This window comes from Marmota monax, unplaced genomic scaffold (assembly GCF_021218885.2).
Source record: "Marmota monax isolate L192 unplaced genomic scaffold, Marmota_monax_Labrador192_F-V1.1 WCK01_AAM20220418_F8-fsc00191, whole genome shotgun sequence".
NCBI classification, from domain to species: Eukaryota; Metazoa; Chordata; class Mammalia; order Rodentia; family Sciuridae; genus Marmota; species Marmota monax.
Window position 1 is genome coordinate 396688 of NW_026693537.1, and position 21702 is coordinate 418389.

General features: G+C 39.4%; 1 protein-coding gene across 2 annotated transcripts in view; it reads left to right on the top strand.

Annotated features, from left to right (window-relative positions):
- The window catches only part of Elovl5 (ELOVL fatty acid elongase 5), a 91073-nt gene that overhangs the window by 61074 nt on the left and 8297 nt on the right, over nucleotides 1-21702 (top strand). For both annotated transcript variants that reach the window (XM_046458556.2, XM_046458555.2), the window contains exons 2-4: nucleotides 4488-4553; nucleotides 6491-6678; nucleotides 21450-21527. In XM_046458556.2, the coding sequence (XP_046314512.1) occupies nucleotides 4496-4553; nucleotides 6491-6678; nucleotides 21450-21527 (324 nt within the window). In that variant the 5' untranslated portion in view covers nucleotides 4488-4495. The remainder of the gene's footprint in view (nucleotides 1-4487; nucleotides 4554-6490; nucleotides 6679-21449; nucleotides 21528-21702) is intronic.

The following is a 21702-nucleotide window of genomic DNA, read 5'->3' on the forward strand; positions in this document are numbered from 1 at the left end:
AACCTTCTGTAACCACACTTTCTAGAATAAATACCTACTCCCTGATTCATTTCATTCCCTTTACCCTGCTTTATTTTTCTTACTAGCAGTTATTTCACATGTATGTGTGTGTTTCTGTCTATAAATAATATAGCAAGTCCCCCCTTTTCCACAGGAGAGACATTCCAAGACCTAAATGACCTGAAGCTACATATAGTGTGAAATACTATAGATGCTGTTTTTTCCTATGCATATATGCTAGGATAAACTTTCACCTTTTCACTTAAAGGAGGAACTTTATGGCTTCTGTTTTTTATATTCAAACTGCTAGCATTTCTATTTTTAGGGCCATTATTACAAAGGGCTACTTCAACACAAAGCACCATGATAATTTGACAGTCAATATGATATCCGAGAGGGCTACCAAGTGACTAATGGGCAAGTAGCATATACAGCATGGATACCCTGAACAAAAGGTGATTCACATCCTATCCTGGATAGGGGAAATGGTATGAGATTTTTATCATGCTACTCATCATTCATGTAATTTAAAATTTAGGAATTGTTTCTAGAATTTTGTATTTAATATTTTTGGACTATGATTAACTGTAACTGAAATTGTGTGTGGGGGGGTACTGTATATGTTTTTTTCTTCTTTCTGTGTATTTCTTCTCCTTCCAGCCTTAATTTTGATTTGTTGCCTGCTGTATCTCTCAGGGCCTTAGGGTCTCAATCCTGTTATATGGTGTAGGCACTTGGAAAGTGTTGGTATGAATGAAAAAGTGAAGACCTATTGTTGAGATCTGTGACTGCTGGACAAAAACATGATATTGTGCTGGGTAAATGATAACAGAGAAACCTTTAGTGAAGGTATCTTTTGGTAACTTGTATAAAAACAAACAACCTTGCCTGAGAAGAATATAGTACATTTGCAGTTGAAGGCATATAGCAGGGAGAGTTTGGAGAAAAATTTTGTTGTTGTTGTTGTTGTTGGTAGTGGGGATTGAACCCAGAGCCTCATGAATGCTAGGCAAGCACTGTACCACTGAGCTACATCCCCAGTCCCTGGAGAAAATATTTAACATATCCATGTCCAGCCCAGAATCAGGCCTGTGGTTCATGGATGAAGATGCTATTAATTAGGGGCCTGTGTTCCAAGGACCATCATCACCCACCTTTCTCCCTTTGCATCATGGACCATTTCAGGAACAATAAGCAGCTCTAAAAATTATTGTTGTTTTTTTCTGCATATCTTTTCTTTTAAAGAATGTTTCACTGCTTTTTCAAGATGTTCCTAAACTTGATTTTGAAAAGTTCTGCAAATCCAAGAGAATTCTCACACTGAGAAGAAATGCAGTCTAAGAACAGATTTGCTGTTTCTGGCAAAGTCGTCTCTTGCATGTGCTTTTGTAGTAAAGACATTCCACTTTATAAAGACAAAAAACTGCTCCTGTGTTCACTGGCTTCTGCAGGGCCTCTATTCAAGATGGATTTAGACTCAGATTATTCAGGACAGATGGCTTGTCACAGGACTGTTCAATATCTCCAAATACTAAATTCCACAGTCTCTTGTGATTGCCTGCTGCTAGGTCCAGTGCTCTTGGACTGAAGTTTTACCTTATGTTTAATCAAGCTGCTTTTCTGGAGGCATGATGTTAGCCTAAATTCTCAAACTGGTCTCTGTCCTAGGCTGCTGTCCTTGTAATAGTGGGTCATTGTGTAGCAATTCCTGGGCCTTAATTTTGTCCCAGTCCACTAATGTTCTTCTACCTGTCTCCCAAGCCAAATTCCATTATTTTCAAACATTTCTTCCCTCTTATTTCCAGCTTTTCTATATTCTCCTTATGTGTATTTCTCCATACATAGAAACTGAAACTGGTTGCAACCCTCTGAAAGGCCCCCTTAGTTAAAAAATGCAATGAATGACGCCCTTATTATTTTTGTTAGGTATATTCCTGGCATTAGATTCCAAAGTACTGTTATTTGAATTTATTCTTACAGCATGGTATTAAATGCAGATATGCAGTTTCTATTCTTTTAGATCATTCTAATATCTACTCATTTTACAAACTGGATTTTGCTTTTGATTTATGGCTTCTTCGGCTTCTCTTCTGAACCTCTCACTTGTTCTAGGAGGTCAGGTATGCTCGTTTGTGTTTATCCCTATTTGGCAATCCTTTGAAATACACAGTAGATGCTTGACATTTACATGTGTAATTAGTGTATTCATTTTAGCCCTGCCCTTCATGTTTAGCGAATGTCTCTTTCTGGCAAATTTCTTTTCTGAGATATTAACAGTTCCCCTTACCTTCCATTGCTGTTTCCCTAGGAGTGTGTTAAGATTTAGAAGTGTATATTGTGGGTTGTCATAAGATGGGGGTTCACTGGTGCCATGTAATGGAAATTGACCAGGGACAAGTTAACCATCCATAGTGCACAGGATAATGATTTCAGCTCAGAATGCCAGCCAGCAGGGCTGCCACGGATGGCTGACGGTGTTCATCATGGAGTTGGTCCTGTGGCAGATGTTCAGTAAGAAACACAGGCTTAATATATGCCAGGCACCACTTTAAAGGTCTTATTGTATTAAATCATTTGATCATCTTAATCTTGGAGACAGTCACTGTTTTCCATATTTTACAGATAGGAGTTTAAATAACTTGTCCAAAGCCACATTGCTAGTAAGTAGGAAAAAAACAGGTTTCAAAGCCTAGCTGTCAGATAAAGGTCCCAGCATGAAACCACTCATCTGCCAGCTAGTTATACCTTTGTTCCTGCTTAACACCCATCCGGCCTTAATGCCTGACTATTGTACCTGCAGTGTGACCCATTATTAAACAGAACTACCTACCAGGTAATAAGGTCTAGATTTAAAACCTCTTAGAAGAAGGTAAATCTGTCTCCAGCAAGGAGCTCACCTGCCAGTTATCCAGTCCAGTACTCATGGCCTTTATTTCAGAAGGGACCAAGTGTATAACTATGAGGGACAAAGGTGACTGCCCTGGGTGTGTGGGAGCTGGTGCTTTCTTGGATTCTGGCCACAGCGTGAGGGAGTCACAACCTCCCGAGGTCCCTTCAGGACAGAACCCAGGTAACTGTTGCTTTCACAGTGACATCCCTGTTTCCCCTCTCTCTGCATCCCATCCAGGCTGGATTGGCTTAATTGTAAATTACTAAAACCACCAGATAATTTCATGAATAAAGTAGTTTATTTTGAAATTATCCAAAAATACATGTGCTTCATTGTTGCAAGCCAAGGAAGAGAAGTATCACTAAATGATTAACAGTTTAGTTGAAAAAAAACAAAAACAAAACAAAAAAACTGATTTTTTTATATATAAAAAAATCATATACCTTTACCCTTGAAAGTTATAGTATTGGTGGTTGTTGTATAAGAGGAATGGCCGAGAAATTTGAATATGCATGCTTCCTAAATTTAATAAAGACAATCTAAGCAAATCCTAAATGTAATAAAGACAGTCTAAGCAATATGCACATGAAGATGTTTGGCTACTCTCTAAACGTAAATCCTAAGTAGGAAGAAAATGCAAGAACTACAGAATCTTAGGAAGATGGAGGTAGATATACAACTACTATCTCCATGATATTTTACCAAGCAAAAACAAAACAAAACAAAAACGAGTAGTATATACAGTTCTATAGACAACAGTGCTTTTCTAAGTTTGTTAAACTGTGACTTCCCCATAGTAAGAATATATTTTACATCACAATTGAATATGTGACACTTAAAAGTTTGACACAGTAAAACTAAAGTTTTATGAGATAATATTTATTCATTCTCACTAAGGGCAAAGCATTTTGGTTCTCTGTTATGATCAGATTATTTTTAATTCTCAGTCGATTTGGTCATCTGCTAAGGGTTGCAACCAAAAATTATAAAAACACCCATTTAGCATGACCCATTTGCTCAAAAAGGGAACTGTCTCTGGAAGCTGTTCTGACTGGAGCGGAGGGATTAGGTTGAAGGAAAGTGATGAGATTTTTAACCGTCTTTTTCAGTGTTTAATATTTTTATTTTTTTACTGTGACAAGTGAGGACACTGCCCCTCCACACCTCTTCTCCCTGTGGCATTCCATTCCCGGGCAAGCCTTCCTGTCCCTGTTGTGTGAGCACAGGCTCCTGCCCAGACAGATCTGGATGTCTCTGTCTGCCACCTTTAAATTCATTTCCACTCTTTTCTCCACTGAAATTTCAGCTTCACGGGAAGAGTTTTTATGGAACCGAGAAAAGTTCAGAAAACTGGCGCTTCATTTATAAAGTGAATTCACAAGATTGTGTCTTTCCTTTTGATTTTCAAATTAGAACTAACACATAAGTTTCTTTTGGGTGTTAAAAAGAAAACTCTTGTTTTAACATGGGAAATTTAACCTTGTCCATCACATAGTCTTTGAAAATAATTTGTTCTTCTTCTTTTATGAGAAACTGCTATACAAAAAGCATTTTGAGGAGAGACTGATCAATGACTTTTTTTTCTCCTTCTTAATAGGTTTTAAAATGGAACATTTTGATGCATCACTCAGTACCTATTTCAAGGCTTTGCTGGGCCCCCGAGGTAAGGTGGTTTTGATTTTGGTCCCCTACCTGACCCCTGTGCCCATTATAGCCACTTGTAAATATTGCATGAGGTAATTCTAGAAAACGTTAGCATTTTCTGTAAAAGAGCAAACTTTAGCCTGGGTAGCAAGGGGCTTGGCGAAGTCCTCAGCATTTGTGGAAGTTTCTCTGACTCCAGGGGCAGATACAGCTGCTGTGGGTGGCCTTCTGCTGCTTCAGCTGGAGATCAAATTAGGTTACAAAGCTTATAGCTTGAGAACACTACAGTTTTCACCACTACGGGAGTATGCTGCTCTCAGTTCTTGTGAATCTCTAAAAGAACTGGTTTCCAAAATGCACTGCTGCAGTAGGGGGTTAAAACTCTTCTGCTTTCACAATTTTAAGGGTGGTTCATTTATTTATTGAGGCTAAGCTGGCCTTGAACTCCTGGTATCAAGTGATCCTTGTGCCTTAACTTCTCCTGAGTGCTAGGACCACAGGCATGTGCCACTGCACCAAACACACACACACACACACACACACACACTATTGATCAAACCTAGGACCTTTGCTTGCTAGGCAAACACTATGTCACTGAGCTACATCCATGGCCCTTAAGGTCTTTTCATGTTCTTTCACTTTGTCAGAGGAGAGTACATGCACTCGAATTCACTTGTTAGACTCCTTAGCCTTCGTTATCTTTTAGACAGTAAATCAATTTTATATTGCCTTCTTTTAATGTTATCTATAATCCCCTATTTTAATGTCTCTATTTCTGAACCCTTTAGGTTCACATAAAGATTTACATAAAGAAAAACCATAAATAGGCTGGTGCATTGGTGCAACCCTGTAATCCCAGCTGTTCTGGAGGCTGAGGTGTTAACAGTTCCCTTATAGAGGTCTCTGGGGCCTGCCTCCTCTGAAGGTCTTCTCTGAACCACCACTTCTGTAGTCCTGACACTAACCCCTCAACCCTCCTAGCATAACTATTGGGGGGATGTGGAGGGAGCATCTCTGAGAAGCATGAGAGAAACACTGGGAAGGTACAGGGTGTCTGCAGGAGAGAAAGCTTAGCAATTAGTTCCCTGTCCAGCCATCAGCCCCTTTGTTGTGGGTAGCTACTTGGGCCTGGTTTTCTTTTTCCTCCCTGTTCTAGCCTGGGAATTAGGGTAGAAGAGGGAGAGGTCTCTCCTATTTCAGTAGCTCCCTTGAATCAGTGTAGGTCTTCTCTCTCAAGCTCCTCCTCAAATAGCTCCTTAAATATCTTAAATAGCCCTCATCTGATCATGGCTGCATCACCAGCATGTTTCCTGTGTTTTTCATCTTTGTCCACTCCTTTGACCACTGTGTTAATGGCAGGTGCTGCCTTTCTAATCAGGGGCAGTGTCACTATTCTAGCTAAATGGCTTGTTTTCTGGGTCTGCACATAATGGGGCATTCTTGCTGACACGAAGAACTGGAGTTCAGACTGCCATTTCTTGGATTTTTGATTCCATGTGTAATTCTACAAATATAGCTAATCCAGTCAATGGGAAATATGGTATTCTCCGAGTTTTCTTTTAGATTTTTTTGCAAAGCATATTTTTATAATTATTTGACTTAGCAAAAGAACCCACAAAACATGCACCTTATTATTCAGAACATATAACAAGGAGCTTCACCTTGTATATATTGAAAATTCATGCTTCCTTTTTGCTTTGTCAGGATTGGGGGCATTATTAATATTAGGTGACTTTGGGTTGGGGATGTAACTAAGTAGGAGGCACTTGCCTAGCATGCACAAGGCCTGACGTCAATTCCCAGCATGGCCCAAAAAACAAAAGTAGTGTATGTGTGTATGGGTTGGGGTGACTTATAGAATTGTGGTTAGAGGTGTTTTTTTTTAATGTTTTGAAAGTTGCAGTTATGTTTATATCTACCTTATTAACCACTAAATATTTTTCTTTTGTTTTTCAGATACCAGAGTAAAAGGATGGTTTCTTCTGGACAATTACATACCTACCTTTGTCTGCACTGTCATTTATTTACTAATTGTATGGTTGGGACCAAAATACATGAAGAATAAACAGCCATTCTCTTGCCGGGGAATCTTAGTGGTGTATAACCTTGGACTCACGTTGCTGTCTCTCTACATGTTCTGTGAGGTAGGTCAAAGGTTGATACGGGCTTCCTTTCACTTGTATTGCTATTCTGAGTTGTATCCTTAAATAGGTGATAGGGAGAGAACCAGCCAGCAAGTCTATTAATGCATTCTGAATATTCTTTAAAATTGATTTTTCAAAATGCCAGAGTTGTTTATCCAGATGTCTTCTAAAATACATAAAATGGAAGCCTTTGCTATTGTTTCTTTCATTGTTTATGTTTCATGTGATATTCAGAGGTAAAATAAATATTTTCAAAAATACTCTCAGGCAAGCAAAAAATAGTGGAAAATGAACAAAATGTGAAATCAGATCTATGTGCATTTTATTATTAAGCCCTTAAGTGCTTGTTTATGTGGAGATGGAGGAGGAAGGAAGTGGGTGGTACTTTCGTTTGATAAGTTTTGTTGCAGTTCAGCCTCTGTTGTGTCCTGATAGCTTCTCAAATCTCAGGTTTTTTTGTTTGTTTGTTTTTAAGCGCTCAGAAAAGTGGATGATCACATCCACATTTAGGTTTTGAATGGTCTGTGAGTTCATGCCCTGTTATTTCTTTTACACGACTGGAATGTTGAAAATCAGACCTGATGGTCCACAAGGTAAATGTTGTAGCTTACCCATCAATACTTCAGTTCTCCATATTTTTCAAGGGATAATAATTCAGCCTGTAAAGCTAAAGTGGGGAAGATAACTGACCCTCCAGCGGTAAGCACAATTTGTGAACACTTTTTTTAGAAGAGGCTTCCACACTTTTCAGCTTATAACACTAACCTTTTGCTAAGTTCTCTTGGGTGGAGAATAAAGCCATACATACATAGAAGAAACACATTCACTCCAGTCTTTAAAGTTTAAAGTCTTTAAGCTTTTATTATGACTTTAATTCTCTAAGGAGTACTGAAGAGGAGGATAGGGTGGGTGCAGGTGGAGGAGCTAGTGGGAAACACTGTATTTGATCATCAGAGGTGCCACAGCTGTGAGATCCATGGTTCCTTCTCCCACGTATTTCATAAGGTATAGATTTTTCAACTAGAATGGTAGATGGCTACTAGCATTGCTTTTTTGCTTGACACTCCCAAGAAATGCTTACAACCCCTTTTCTGCTTTTTTCTGTCCTATTCTAGAATGAAGGCAGTTTAATTAGCCTCCAGGATGGAGATGGCAGGATTGGAGGCAGGGGAAGTGCACAGGAGCGACTCCTGGCCCCAGCGCTGGGCACAGCTCTCAGTGCTCAAGGGACAAAACCACAGCAAGCCCTCAGGTTCTTCAGAGCAAACTGTTTACTCTCCTGTAATTGATGATAGCTACTTCTTTAAGAGAGTTTTATAAAGTTTATTCTTGTGCATACAATATTCTGGAGAAAAAATATTTAAGACGATTAAATCTTAGAGAACTTACATGTTTGCCTTAGATTTCTCAAGCCCTGGTGATATAGCTGTAACTGCATAATTTAACCTCTTTCAAACAGATGCTTCCCTGGTATATAAATTACTGCTGTATGCAGCTGAGTAGACTGGGGTGTTCTGAAAATTTTCTAATAGAAAATTCAGATTTTCCTCTGGCATCTTAGCAAGAACCATAGAAGATTTTGAGCAGTGTCTAAGTACTGAATATACAGATTTTTTTTAAGTGTACAGAGGGAAAAAAAATCACACTTTTAACTCTAAAATAATTTAGAGTCCATAAAAGGGTAATAGATAAGCAATAGTTCCTTATATTAAAATCAAGTTTATAAAAACATATCCTGATCAAATATGCCTGGGTTGAAAGTAAACCCTGCTTCTCCAAGTTAGATGATAATTACTTTGTATTTATACATACATAAACACATCAGTAATGCCATCGTAGTGCGGCCTTTGTCCAATTTTGAATTTCATTTTAGCTCCACATGTTTCTGTTTTCACTTGGCATTTCTGCTACATTACTACTAAGATGTGGAAGGGAAGTCATGGAGTTTTAAAACGGAATGAACTGAAGAGATTAGGAAGCCAGTTGGGTCCCTCATTTTTGAGAAATGTCCCAGGAGGTAGAGCCACCCGTGTGTGGGATCATGACTATCAGTCTTTATTTGTCTTCCTGCATCTCTTCATATTTTCAGTGTAAATATGTATTCATTGGTATTTTTGTTTGTTTAACTCTGTGGCATAAATTCATAGCGGCCTTGACAATATCTGGGTTAAATAAAAGGAAAATGAGCAGTCATTTAAAGGGGACAGAAAGAAGTCTTGAAAGAAAGGAGGAAGGAAAAGGAAAGGAGAAACACCAAAACATTAAAACTTGGTGAAAGGAAGGAACTAAATTTTACTTTTTTTATAACTTAATTTTGTTTATTTTTTTAATGTGGTGCTGAGGATTAAACCCAGTGCCTCACACTTGCTAGGCAAGTGCTGTACCACTGAGCTACAATTCCAGCCCTAAATCTCACTTTTAAAACTGTGAAAGTGAGTTTAAAATGTAGAACTAATATGGACTTGTTCATATTGGCATATACATTAATGCAAATCAAAAGAAAAAAAGTATTTTAATTATCTCATTTACTCTTACTGTTTATTTTCAGGAAAAGTCCACAAATCTCTGATATGAAGTGTATTTGAATAATAGTATGCTTTAGTTTGTAAGTGTAGGCTTTTATGGCAAGCATTTTAAAAAACATTTGCTTATTAACTTAGTAGGTGTTACCTTATGTCACAGTCAGCGGTGGAGATTCAGAAATAAAATTCCAAGTTACAGAAGAGAAACTTGGTTTGTATTACTCAGCCTTATAAGAGTAAATCTGTGCTCTTACAGCAGATGTAACAATCTCATGTACCTTCTGCCCCGAGATTAGGCACATTTCACGTGAATAGAAGTCCAGGTGTTTTTTCAAATTATCTGTATGTTTTCCCTCTTATCCCCAAGATGCAAGGTAAGAACCCCTGCATCTGTGGTGCTGAATTCTGGCTTTTCCTTATTCTATAATATCTACCAGGCTGACCTGCACACACAGACACACACACACACCCCTTACCAATACTGGCTAGCACGCGCACACAACTCAGCAAGCTATCTATCAAAGCTACTTCTAATCCTTTGTTAGGGTTTTACACCTGCTTTTCCCTCTCAGGCAGCTGCTGTGCCCTGACATGGAACCTTTTTGATGTGTCTGCTCTTCTCCCACTGTGCTTCTGACCTCTTAGCCCTAGTCAGAGAGGATCTAATTGCTTGATTTCGAAAGAGAACATCTCTGTTGATCAGCCTGTGCCTCATGAGCTGATCCTTGGACTCATCAGCAACTTCCAGGGAGGCGGGGTCAGTGCTGTGCTGCCTGTGTGGCTTTGATCAGCCCAGGGACGCTGTGCTGGGAGGACTGCTGCTCCTCTCAGGAGGGAGGCTCCCTGGGTTTTCTTAATCTGTTTTGTCAGCTCTTCTCAAACCCCAACACTTGGCTTTTTCATTCTCCTCTGCCTCTATACCTTAGAAACTTCTGTACCCTCTTCTCAGACCTGAGACTTCCTGTCTGGCAGTCTCCACATCAATTTTGGGGATTTCATTCCAGAACCCCTATGCCACTAAAGTTCAGAACATGGAGGGAGAGGACTCAACTCCAGAGTGGCGATTTTTCCCCCCCTCTTTTTGTAAGCCTCTTTGACCTCCCTCTTTTTCCAGAGGAATATGACTCTCCTTCCAATTGAAGTGTTTTTATGATGTACCTTATGACATCCTGTCCCTCCCCTCACCTAGACTCACAGATCACTGCCTTATGAGACCCTATAATGGAAAAATTTTTTCCACATCTTTTCCTTTCCATTATGAATATGAATGAGTGCTCTACCACACCCTGAATTAGATTAGGAAAAAGGCAAAGGCCAGAGCCATATCTTCATGTTAAATAACCAAAGGTAAATCATAGGTTACAAAAAAATTAGTTTTTGAGTATTTATATATGTTTTTTCCTTTGCGTTTAGAACTGTATGTTATAAAATAGTCTGAGAGAATTATCTTTCAGATATTCAGAACATTTAAAATATAATTTTTAAAGGGGCTGGGATGTAACTCAATGGTTGAACACTTGCCTAGCATGTGTGAGGCCCTGGGTTCAATACCTAGCACTGCAAAAAAATTGTGTATGTGTGTGTGTATGAGTACGCATGTGCAGGCACAAAATTTTGAAACAAAAGATGAATAGCTGGATAGATGGTTTGACATAAATCTAAACTTATTCTTTCTTCCACTTTGCAATTTTTATTATAAATTGTGATTTTTGAGCTGTTTAAAAAAATTTAAAAGCCTTGTAAATGATACCTTAATCTGTTTTGTCAGCTCTTAATGTTGATATTTTATTGGCTTGATTTTGGTTTTGCTTTTATTTAAAAAAGAAAAGATGGAGCTATGGATGTAGCTGAGTGGTATATGTGCTCATCACACATGAGACCTGGGTTTAATCCCCAGCACTGAGGAAGGGAGGGAGGGAGGAAGGAAAGAAGGAATGAATTAAATAAATAAGAGATCTTTATAAAAATGCATCTAAAGTGTAGTATTTTTACAGTTAACAGCTTTTTTCAAATTTCATGTTTCTTTCTGGATATGATTTTTTTATATTTTTGCTACATATGTATGTATACATGGCAACATATAATATGTTCTGAGGTGTTTTTTAAGTTTCATGAGTAGTATACTGTATATGCTTTTAAATAGCTTTTTTCAGTCAACATTACATTTTGAGATGAATTCATGTTGTCTTATGGACTCAAATCTATTCATTCTGTTTATTTTAGTGCTAGAATTTATTATGCTGTTTCATCCATGTTTCTTTGGATGGAAAGGCATACTATTTATGTAGGTTTTTGCAACTAACAGTTCTGCATTTAATGAACTTAGACCTGTATCCTTGTACAAATGTGACCTTTTTTTTTGGAAAGGGATATACCTAGAAGTTTAATGACTGAGTATAACAGTGTCTTGTCTTTTAATGGGGAAATTCAATCCATTTTCATTTAATGTAATTGTTATTTTGGAGTAAGTTCTTTTAACATTTTTTTTTTTTTTTGAGTGAATGTTTTCTTTGTCCTTTTTTCCTCCTTTCCTGTTTCCTGTTGAAGTTTTATGTTCTAGTGATTGGAAAGTTATTCATTCCAGGTCTGTTATTTGAATGGTAACCCATGCAATTTTAACATGCATCCTTGATTTCATAAAACCTAAGGTGAATCAATATTTCTGTTCTCCTGAAGAGTACAAGGAACTTAAGAGATTTTAGCTCTGATCCATCCATTTACCCTGTCTCCTTATCAGGTGTTCAGGTCCACCTTTTTGTGAGGTCCTAAACAGTCACCACCATTGCCATAGATGCTTACCTGGTTGTTTTCACTCACTGTTGACCTGTCACCCTTCTCTCCTTTAAGGTTCAGTCTTTTTATTCTGAAGTCCTTTCTTTTGTGAGGAATGAATGCTTAGCTTCTGTTTGAGCACCATTGTATTTGCCTTTACACTTAATATTTTATCAAAACATAGAATTCTAGATAAGTATTTTTTTTCCCAGCACATTGAAGTTTCCAGAGAAGTCTGTTACATTCCCCTTTTTATTCATTTGTAGTTTTAACATTTTTCTAATTGACTATTTTACATTCCCCTTTTTATTCATTTGTAGTTTATCTTTTGTTATGTTTTTCTTTCCAGGTGCTTTTTTTTTTAAACATTTTTCTAATTGTGTCTATTTTATCCATCTGTTGTGTTTTGGTTTAAGTGACCATAATATTATATCTTCTACTTCTGAAAGTTCACTATTTGTTCTTTTTTCATTCTAAAACACAGAAACATTGTTGTTTTTTTTATTTCAAGATAAATATCTACCCAAACTTAATGATTACTCTAATATTGCTCTTTTTAATATTTATTTTTAGGTGGATACAATATCTTTATTCTATTTTTATGTCGTGCTGAGGATTGAACCAGTGTCTCATGCCAGCGAGGCGAGCACTGTACCACTGAGCCACATCCCCAGCCCTCTAATATTGCTTTTTAAAGTATACTTTAAAAACTTTGTTACCTCTGTGATTTCATACCTTTGAAATAATGATTAAGTCTGTTAAATTTCTTTGCACATTTAAAACGAAAACAAAGGTCTGTTGAATGTCCTGGTTAAGCTTCTCAAACTAGTATTACTGGGATCATCTTAGATAAATATGTTTTCCCCCAAACAAGAAAGGTTTTGAAAGGACTTGAATGTACACTGACCTCCTCCTTCCTGCAGAAAGATTTTTTGAAGCAGAAAAGCCCCTTTGTTAGGTAGGGGTCCTCGGTGTTGGAGTCTGATTGTGTCATGTAGCATGTTGTTTATTGTGGAGTTGGTTCTGCTTTTGCTCACTTCACCATGTTGTCAAAACCAGAAGTCAGTATTGCTTTTTCTTTGAATCATCCTTTGAAGATTTCTGATGCTTCTTTATGGGAAAGATGAAAGAAGTTGAGCATTTGATGGGTTGGACGTTATGCATGTGCTTTCTAACCTCTGTAATTATGGGGCTGTTAAAGCAACTCCCCAGGCACCTGGCAGGCACCTCTCTGGGCTCAGCCTGGAAGGTCCTCTAATGGAACCGCAGAGCAGTTGCTTTAGAAGCATTGTTTTTAAACTCGTTTTTCTTTTGCTTCAGGCTTTCCTAAAATACTGTGTTATTTTAGGAAAATAGGATTTGGAAAAACATTTGAATAACCTGGCAATTTATTATTGAATTTTATAAAATAATTGTTTTGTTTACCAAAATACTTTGGAAAAAAAATACTTGCTCTTCTCCTTTTGCCCATTTAACAGAGGTAAAGAGAAGTTGAGACATCCCTTACTTAGCCTAAAATACTTGTCACTTTTAGTTCCCTTACAACTGAAATCCCTTGCTCAGAAAGAAACTTTCAGGGATGAGAGGGCAGTTTACTTGGCCTTCTGTTTATCTGACACTGCCCTGAGAGAATGCCTCCTAGTGGGGAGAAGGAAGAAGATACAGCCCACACTCCCTTCCCCCTCATTCACACCCAGGGAGAGAGAAAGAATGCCTTCCCTAGAGAGGAAGCTTTGGGGTTGGCCCAAAGCCAGGCCACATTCCTCCAAACTGACTCTGGACCTTTGGTTACTTGGCTTTGCAGCTGGTGTGAAAAAGGTGCACATCACACTTCAGATCTTCTACTAAAACAGACTTAACTCTGCAAAGCAAGACTCAGTAGGTGGGCTAGAGACCTTTCTTTAAATTAAACAAGGAATTCTTTGATGAGGGCTTCCTTACAGTTGGAGCAGCACCACTTCAGACCTAGTTATGGGCCCTTTTGCTAGAATCATATCAAAGACTTACATAGTGGCTACCTTATGCCAGTTACTAGACTTATTCCCTTAATGTTCATTTCACTTTCTACTGGGGGGAAAGTTCCAGGAAGTCTGGACAGTAAGAAAAAAAGACCTACAGCATAAAAGGGCAGGGCCTGGGACTTGAAGATGCTAGATATATCTGTTTCAGGTTGGCCTGAGGACAAATTATTTCTTTGTGCATTGTTCTAAAGACTTCTCAAATGTACAGAACCTGTCTGACTTAACCAAGAGGATGCCATTCATCTGGAACCCAAGGGTTTTCCTGAACATAAAGAGAAGGAAGAAGCACTTATGGAGAGCTTAGATGCTAATTTATCTTAATGGACTTGGGACATGAGAGATTTGAAATTCAAAGCCATGTTCTTTGGCTTGACTGTGTTCTATAATGGCACTGCCAAAATTGGTCAGCTAAACCACTAGAGGATATAGGTGCTTTTAATTTTGTAATAGCTTATAGTTAAAATGTTTTTCCTAGTACTGGGTATCAAACCTAGGGCCTCCTGCATGCTAGGCAAGTGCTCCACCACTAAGCTATATCCCCAGCCCCTGGTAGTTAATTTTAAACCAAAAGTCTGCTCAGGATGAAGATATAGCTAAAGGTCTACTTTTCTCCAGAATTATGCAGGGATAATGTATCCCCATCATGCCCTTACTAAGAATTCAGAAACAGACAAGGAAGGTCAGAGGAGCTTGGAACTTCTGTCTGAGTTGCACTTGGACTGGGTCAGAATTCCTGTGTCCTAGTCCCAAGGTGCCAACCACCAAGCAGCTGTGTGGCCTCAGGCTACCCATATCACTTCTTCATCTCCATTTTCTCATTTAAAACATGTGCTTGTACCAGATCTAAAAATTATATACTTGGGAACTCACAAAAATGATCAAAGCTATGAAAAATGTCAGCTCTGCTTGCTCTTAATGGTGTTGCTTAGCAAAGTGCCTCAGGCCCTGTGATGCAGTTGAATTCAAGTATGGAGAGTGTTTTTATTACCTGTCATTCCATTCTGTTTAGAGGACAGTCTCCAGATCATCTAGCTAGCTCTTATCACTAAAAGAGCCATCCCCTTTGGAAAGGAGTGATCTTATTTCTCTGAGATCTTGGAATGTTAGGGTGAAGGTCTGATAAGGGCCACCAGGGTGATATTTTTCTACTTAGTCTTTAAGTGTTTCAAATGACTTTATTTCCTGAGGTGCTTTGGTAGCATTCCAGAAAGTGCCCTGCTAAAGGTTATACTTCATTTGTGGTTAAATGTGATGTTAACTGGGAAAAGTCAGTTCTCCCCACTAAAAATGATTGAGTCCACAACTTTTAACATCCAGGCTCAGCTGTGATACTTGCCTAAATTTTCTTCATTTGTTGAAAAGATGTACTAAACCACCTTTGGTTATTGAATTTGTCTCCTAAGGAGGAAAAAAAGCTTCTGTGTTTTAATTATAGCCCTTCACATGCTCCTTGCCTAATTAAAGTTTGCATTACTCCAGGGAAGGAGAAAGCACATAAGGTTTTACAGTGGTACTGCTTATATCTTGGTTACTTGGAAAAAGCCATGTAAATAATGCTTCCTGGGTTGTTCCTGGAGTAGCTGGTGGTATGGAGAGTTGGGAATGTGGCAGGTGATTTGGTATGGCCTGCTTTTTCACACTAGCATGGTCCTGCCCTCTTTTGAGCTTATATATAGAAGCCCAAGGTAGCCAACTGCTCTTACTTTCAGTGTCTCGCTTGTCCATCTCTGGGTCCCTCTGCCCCTGCAGTATCTCTTAGGTGCAGCATGATGAATTTTCCGGCATTATCCAAAGAAACTTGTTGGCGAGAAGCCAGGCCTGAGCCCTAAAAGGAAATAGTGGCTAATATGACTTTGATTGAAGCCCCATCTCCACTGGTGTGTTCCTAGTGGTCTGGAGGGAAGATCAGTCCTATGCTTTGAGAGCTTCTGGGATCCACTACCCATGGGCACAATGTGTCCTCTCACAAGGATGGAGGGAGCCTCTATACTGCCCCCATTTCATGGAGGTTTGATAGTCTTAGATGAACACACTTGTAACACAGGTCCTTGGTCAGTGTGGGTTAAATTCCTTCTCTTCTGAAATCAAGGATATTTGAAAATTTCAATATCCCCAGAATGAATGTTGATATGGAATTGTTTTCCTTTTATAAACAGAATTCAGATGTCCATTATCATATTCAAGCCTTATTGAAGTACTTTCTGGCATTTTAATTTCTCCATTTGCAAAGTAAAAATGAAGTAAAGCTTTTTTTCTGCAAATGAAACATTAGGCATGGATTTTGGTAAAAGCAATGCAATGTCTTAAACTTTTGTCATTAGTTTTGCAAATATTTGTTTAGCACCTCCTGTTTACTTTCTGTACTGAACCTATTGATGTGGGAGTCACAGTCACCACCCTCCAGAAAGCTTACAGAAGAGCTTAAAGCAGAGCACAAAGGCTGAAAGGAGCATGTGATCAAATAACTACAAGTCGTAGCAGGGTGAATCTAGAGGAAGGGAAATAAACTCCAGTGTGCAGTCCTCAAGGGAGAAATCATGAAGAAAATAGAAGTTTGAACTTTGAAAGAGGATTTTGAGAGCTGGAGATTGAGGGTACTTGGGTACAGAGAACATTCTAGTTGAAGGGAAATAATGGTTATTGCCAGCATTTGTTATACTTAGCCTATATACCATGTGGGTAAGATAAACATGACATATTTTTTCTCACTGACTTCTAATCACATCCTTTTGAGGTAAAAGCATATATTCCATTTGAAGAGTAAGGAACTTGATGCTTAAAGAGATTAGAATACCTTGGTCCCAAGGTTCCTGGCTCAGCATGCAGAAGCTAGGATATAATGGCCTAATGCCCAACCTACAATTTTCCCCTTCTATTAGTAGTTAAGTACAGGGTGTTTGGAAAATAGAAAGAGGTCTGGTTTGACTATAGGTAGGAAGTAGTGAAAGGTAAGCTTAGGGTTAATTATAGAATAACATGAATACCTGAACACTGTGCCTAGGATTTGGGGTTTCATTCTGAAGGCAATGATGAATCTCTGCAGGGTTTTAAACATGGAATTAATGGTTTGAGAGGCACTGTAGCCCCAGGAGAAGTGTAAGTGGCAACAGCAGTGGAAAGAGCATTGCAGTGAAGCTTCAGGCCTCCACAGGGGCTGTACAGGTAGAGGAGGAATGCTCAGCCCTGGCCAAGAGAAAGACCACAGAATGAGTAGCCTCCTGGGTGTGCAGCTAGTTCATGCTTCAGTAGCCAAGGAATTCACCACCCAGTGTGGGCTTGAGTTTCTTCACCTTTGCAGTGTTTTATCTAGGGACTCCCCCCCCCCCACCCCATTTATCAGGGGCAGTGGAGAAGGGCAAATGGAAATTTAGCTTAATTAGCTTAAAGAAGCAAGGCAGTAACACCTATATTCCTTCTGGAAGACAAAAGAAAGGAAGCAGATGTCAGGAGAGTCCCATCTACTGAGTTAACAAGAGCCCCTTAATCAGCACCCATACTGAAGATTAAGGCACCTACAGAATTAAAAGGGAAGATTTGTTCTCTTATTCTCCGGAGAGTGCCTTGATTTTCCCCACCCTGCTGGACTGAACATGGCATCCATGAATGCAGTCATATGTACCTGTACATTCATGTGCACACACTACCCATCCAGTTACAAGTTGACAAAAGAAAAATCAACTTACAACATCTCAGGACACTACAAACCAAAATAGTAGTTGGAAGAAAGATAACAGTAGGTCCCAGGATATAATATTTTTAAGATGATAGAAGTTCAAAAGTTAAATCTAACGAAGACAATCATGTTAGTAAATTTTTAATTGTACAAAATTATCTTCATGAAAACTTCACTGCGTTATTAAGTGAATATTTCAATAGAAAGTGTGTTTGCCCTTTCTGTGCCCTCAACCCACAGAAGTGGCTCATCAGTTCCCTCATGAGGAGTAGAATAAAGGCAGAAAAGAAAAGAGTGCCTGGGCAGTACTTCCTCTCTCCATTCAGGTCTCCTCAGGACTCCACACCCTCCTCCTATCCACTCATTTGTATCTTGAATCTCAGAACTTCTGAAAAGTCTGCATGTGACCTACTTAACTGGTGATGACTTTGGGAGGTATAAGACCAAAAAAGTGTGTAGGTACTGATCTTTCAGAGAGAACATAGAATATTGTACAGTCTGTTTTTAAAGTCCTAATGGAGAATTGAAGAATAGAATTGAGAACCATTAGAGATAATTTAGTCCACCCTCATCTCTGACAGTGAAAATAACAAGGGCCTGTGGGAATTGGCCATTTTGCCTCAGGTGCTGGTCTCCCACTCAAGCCTCCTCCTAATCCACAGAGCTTGTCATTATAAAATGATGCTTCCCTACGTGAGTCCAGTAGCACAGAATCCCAGTGCTGTTCTTTAGCCACAGTAACTGTGTTAACTCTTAATGCTTTTTTGTGTGTAGAAGATGATGAAGCAGAAGGAAAACAGCACAAAGGATGTTAGAAGAAAAATCAGATACTAAGCCAAGTGTTCAGTGTGAGTTCAGTGGCTACACCCACGCCTGGCATTTATTTTTGAGGTCAGACTGGATGGAATTACAGCAGTATGTGTTCAGACCCTTGTCTGAACCTGCTGTACTTGGAGGGAATCTGCGTTTTTCACCAGGCTAAACTCCTGTGCTCAAGGGCAGTGGGGGTGTAGCTGGAGTGTCTGGGTTCTGTACTCTTTTTCCCAAAACACTCTTGGTAGGCAAACCATTTCCTACTTTAAGTTCAATAATTTGAAACCTTTGGTTCCCAGCCCTGGTTACATGCTGGAATTACCTTGAAGACTGTAGGATCCTGGTTTCATGGGTTGGGGTGAGGCCAGGCACTGGTCATTTTTTTAAAGCTCCCCAGGTAGTCCTGCTGTGCAGCTAGAATGGGAACCTCAGCTTTAAACTAATGGTTTTCAAATCTTAACTGCACTGGGGGTGTGGTAGTGCACACCTGTAATCCCAGTGGCTTGGGAGGCTGAGGCAGGAGGATTCTGAATTCAAAGCCAGGCTCAGCAACAGAGAGGCACTAAGCAACTCATTGAGAACCCTGTCTCTAAATAAAGTACAAAATAGGGCTGGGGATGTGGCTCAGTGGTCAAGTGCCCCTGAATTTAATCCCCAGTACCACCACGTTCCCTGCCAAAAAAAAAAAACTTCGTCAAAATCACCTATTAAAGCATGCCACTGGACCAGTCATGGTGGCACACATCTGTAATCCCAGCTATTCAGGAGGCTAAGACAGGAGGAGCTCAGGTTCAAGGACAACATGGGAAATTTAGCAAGACCCTGTCTCAAAAGTAAGTAAAATTAAAAGGGCTGGGAATGTAGCTCCATGGTAGAGTGCTTGCTTAGCATGGACAAGGCCCTGAGTTCCAATCCTAGCACCACAATAAAGGGCAGGGGGCTTTATACCCAGAAGTTTTTGGTTTGCAAGATCTAGAGTGGGGCCTGAGACTGCTTCTGACAAGTTCCTGGCGGGGGGACTGGGGGTGTGGGACTATACTTTGAAAACCACAGCATGAGGTTCTCAAAGGGGTCTGTGATCCAGGACTCTGAGGCCTAGCCTTGGTGGTTTACCCCAGAGTTTTAGATTCTGAAGGTATGGAGATGGGTTCAAGAATTTACACTTCTTTTTTTTTTCCTCCACATTTTTAAAATTGGTACATTATAGTTATACATAATGATGGGATTCATTATTACATTATTACATATTCATGCATGCACACATAACAATATAATTTGGACAATATCACTCCCTAGCACTTCTCCTCACCCCCATTATCCCTTTCCTTTACTGATCTCCCTTTGATTTTCATGAGATTCCCACCCCCATCTTTCTTTTCCTTTCCTGTGTAGCATCTACATATAAGAGAAAACATGCAATTCTTAAGTTTTGTATATTTTATATGTGGAAGCTAGAGTTTGGCTTATTTTGCTTGACATAATGATCTTGAGTTCCATCCATTTTTCATGAAAATGACAATTTTATGTTTCTTTATGGCTGAATAAAATTTCATTGTATATATATTCCGTTATCTTTAACCATTTATCTGTTGATGGACACCTAGGCTGGTTCTGTAGTTTGTTGTGAATTGTGCTGCTGCAAATATTGTATGCACGTATCACTGTAGTGCAGTGACTTTAATTCTTTAGGATAAATTCCAAGCAGTGGGATAGCCGAGTCATATAGTGGTTCTACCGCTAGTCTTTTGAGGAACCCCCATATTGATTTCTAGAGTGGTTAAACTGATTTACAATCCCACCAGCAGTGTAGAAGTGTTCTTTTTTCTCCTCATCCTCTTCAGCACTTTATTATTGTCTGTGTTCTTGATGACTGCCGAGAAGTTTGCATTTCTTACAAGTTCCTGTGTGATGCTGATGTTGCTGGTTGTGGGGGCAACTCTGAAAACCTGTGGCCTTCCTGTACTGGGTACTGAACGGGATCTGGCTCAAGGCAGGTCATCTCAGATTTCTCCCCTGCTGGCAGCAGCTGGTCACCAGGAAAACTCAAGGTTGCTCTGGGCTTCAGGAGAAAGCTCAAAAGGAGCAGTGAGCTACAGTTTACATAGACAAACTGTAGCATCTCATGGTATTAGCCTGGAACTTGGTGGATGGACAGCATGAAATGGTCAAGTTAAACTTTCTGTGTCAGCTGTTAAGGTCATTTCTTCTCTTGTGTCCAGGAGGAAACAGCTCCTTTGGTGAGGTAGGGATAATTGCAGGATGGTAACACAGAGATTGCACCCTAGTTCTGGGGTCCTTCCTTTGATACCACACTGCTAACTGCTACAGGTGAATTATGAGATACAGGTGCAGTCTGCAGAAGTCTAATTCATAGGTCCAGAGGATGACACAGCAACAGGAAATGATGAGGAAAATGAAATTGAACTGAGTTTTCCCAAGACCTGTACCAGTGAATTTCAAATTGTGTTCCCCAAAAATCATCCTCAGTACCACTTGGGAACTTGGTAAAATTACAGATTCTTGGATCCCATGCCAAACTACTAGGTCAGAAATGCCTCACCCTGACCCTGTGATTCTTGTCTGATTTGTAATTTCGATGCTCTGCCTTGGTGCAGGGAAAGTCATTGGAAGCAGCTGGCGTGGGATGGTGGGCTAGGTCCAAGCTGGTGATGAACTGAGGATTCTTTAGAGAGACAACCAGATAAAGGAGGTTCTCTGCAGGCAGCAGCCTGGAAATGACTCCCAGGTTCCCACTTAATCTGCCAAAGTGCCCACACTTTGTGAAATGAAGGTTCAAGTATTTCATGTTTTCTCTTCCTTCAGACTTCCCCATGGTTGCTTATTCTTAGAGCAGTTGCCTCAGCACAGCCCAAAGTAAATCTTCACAGATTATGAAATCAAAGAAATTTAATCGCATAGTGCTTTACATGGTTCTGATACTGTGGGTGATTTTTCCCCCCTCTTTTTTAGTTGGTGACAGGAGTGTGGCAAGGCAGCTACAACTTCTTTTGTCAGGGCACACGCAGTGCGGGAGAATCAGACATGAAGGTACTGTATCTCATAAATAATATTGATTAGATAAGTGTTGTTTGGTTTATACAAAAGCCAGAATTGACCATAACCTCCCCTCTCAGATAATCCTTGTTGATATTTTTAAAAGAGTCAGAAAAGCAATGTGTATACATGGTATGAAAATTTGAACATGCAAGGTATAAAGTGAAAA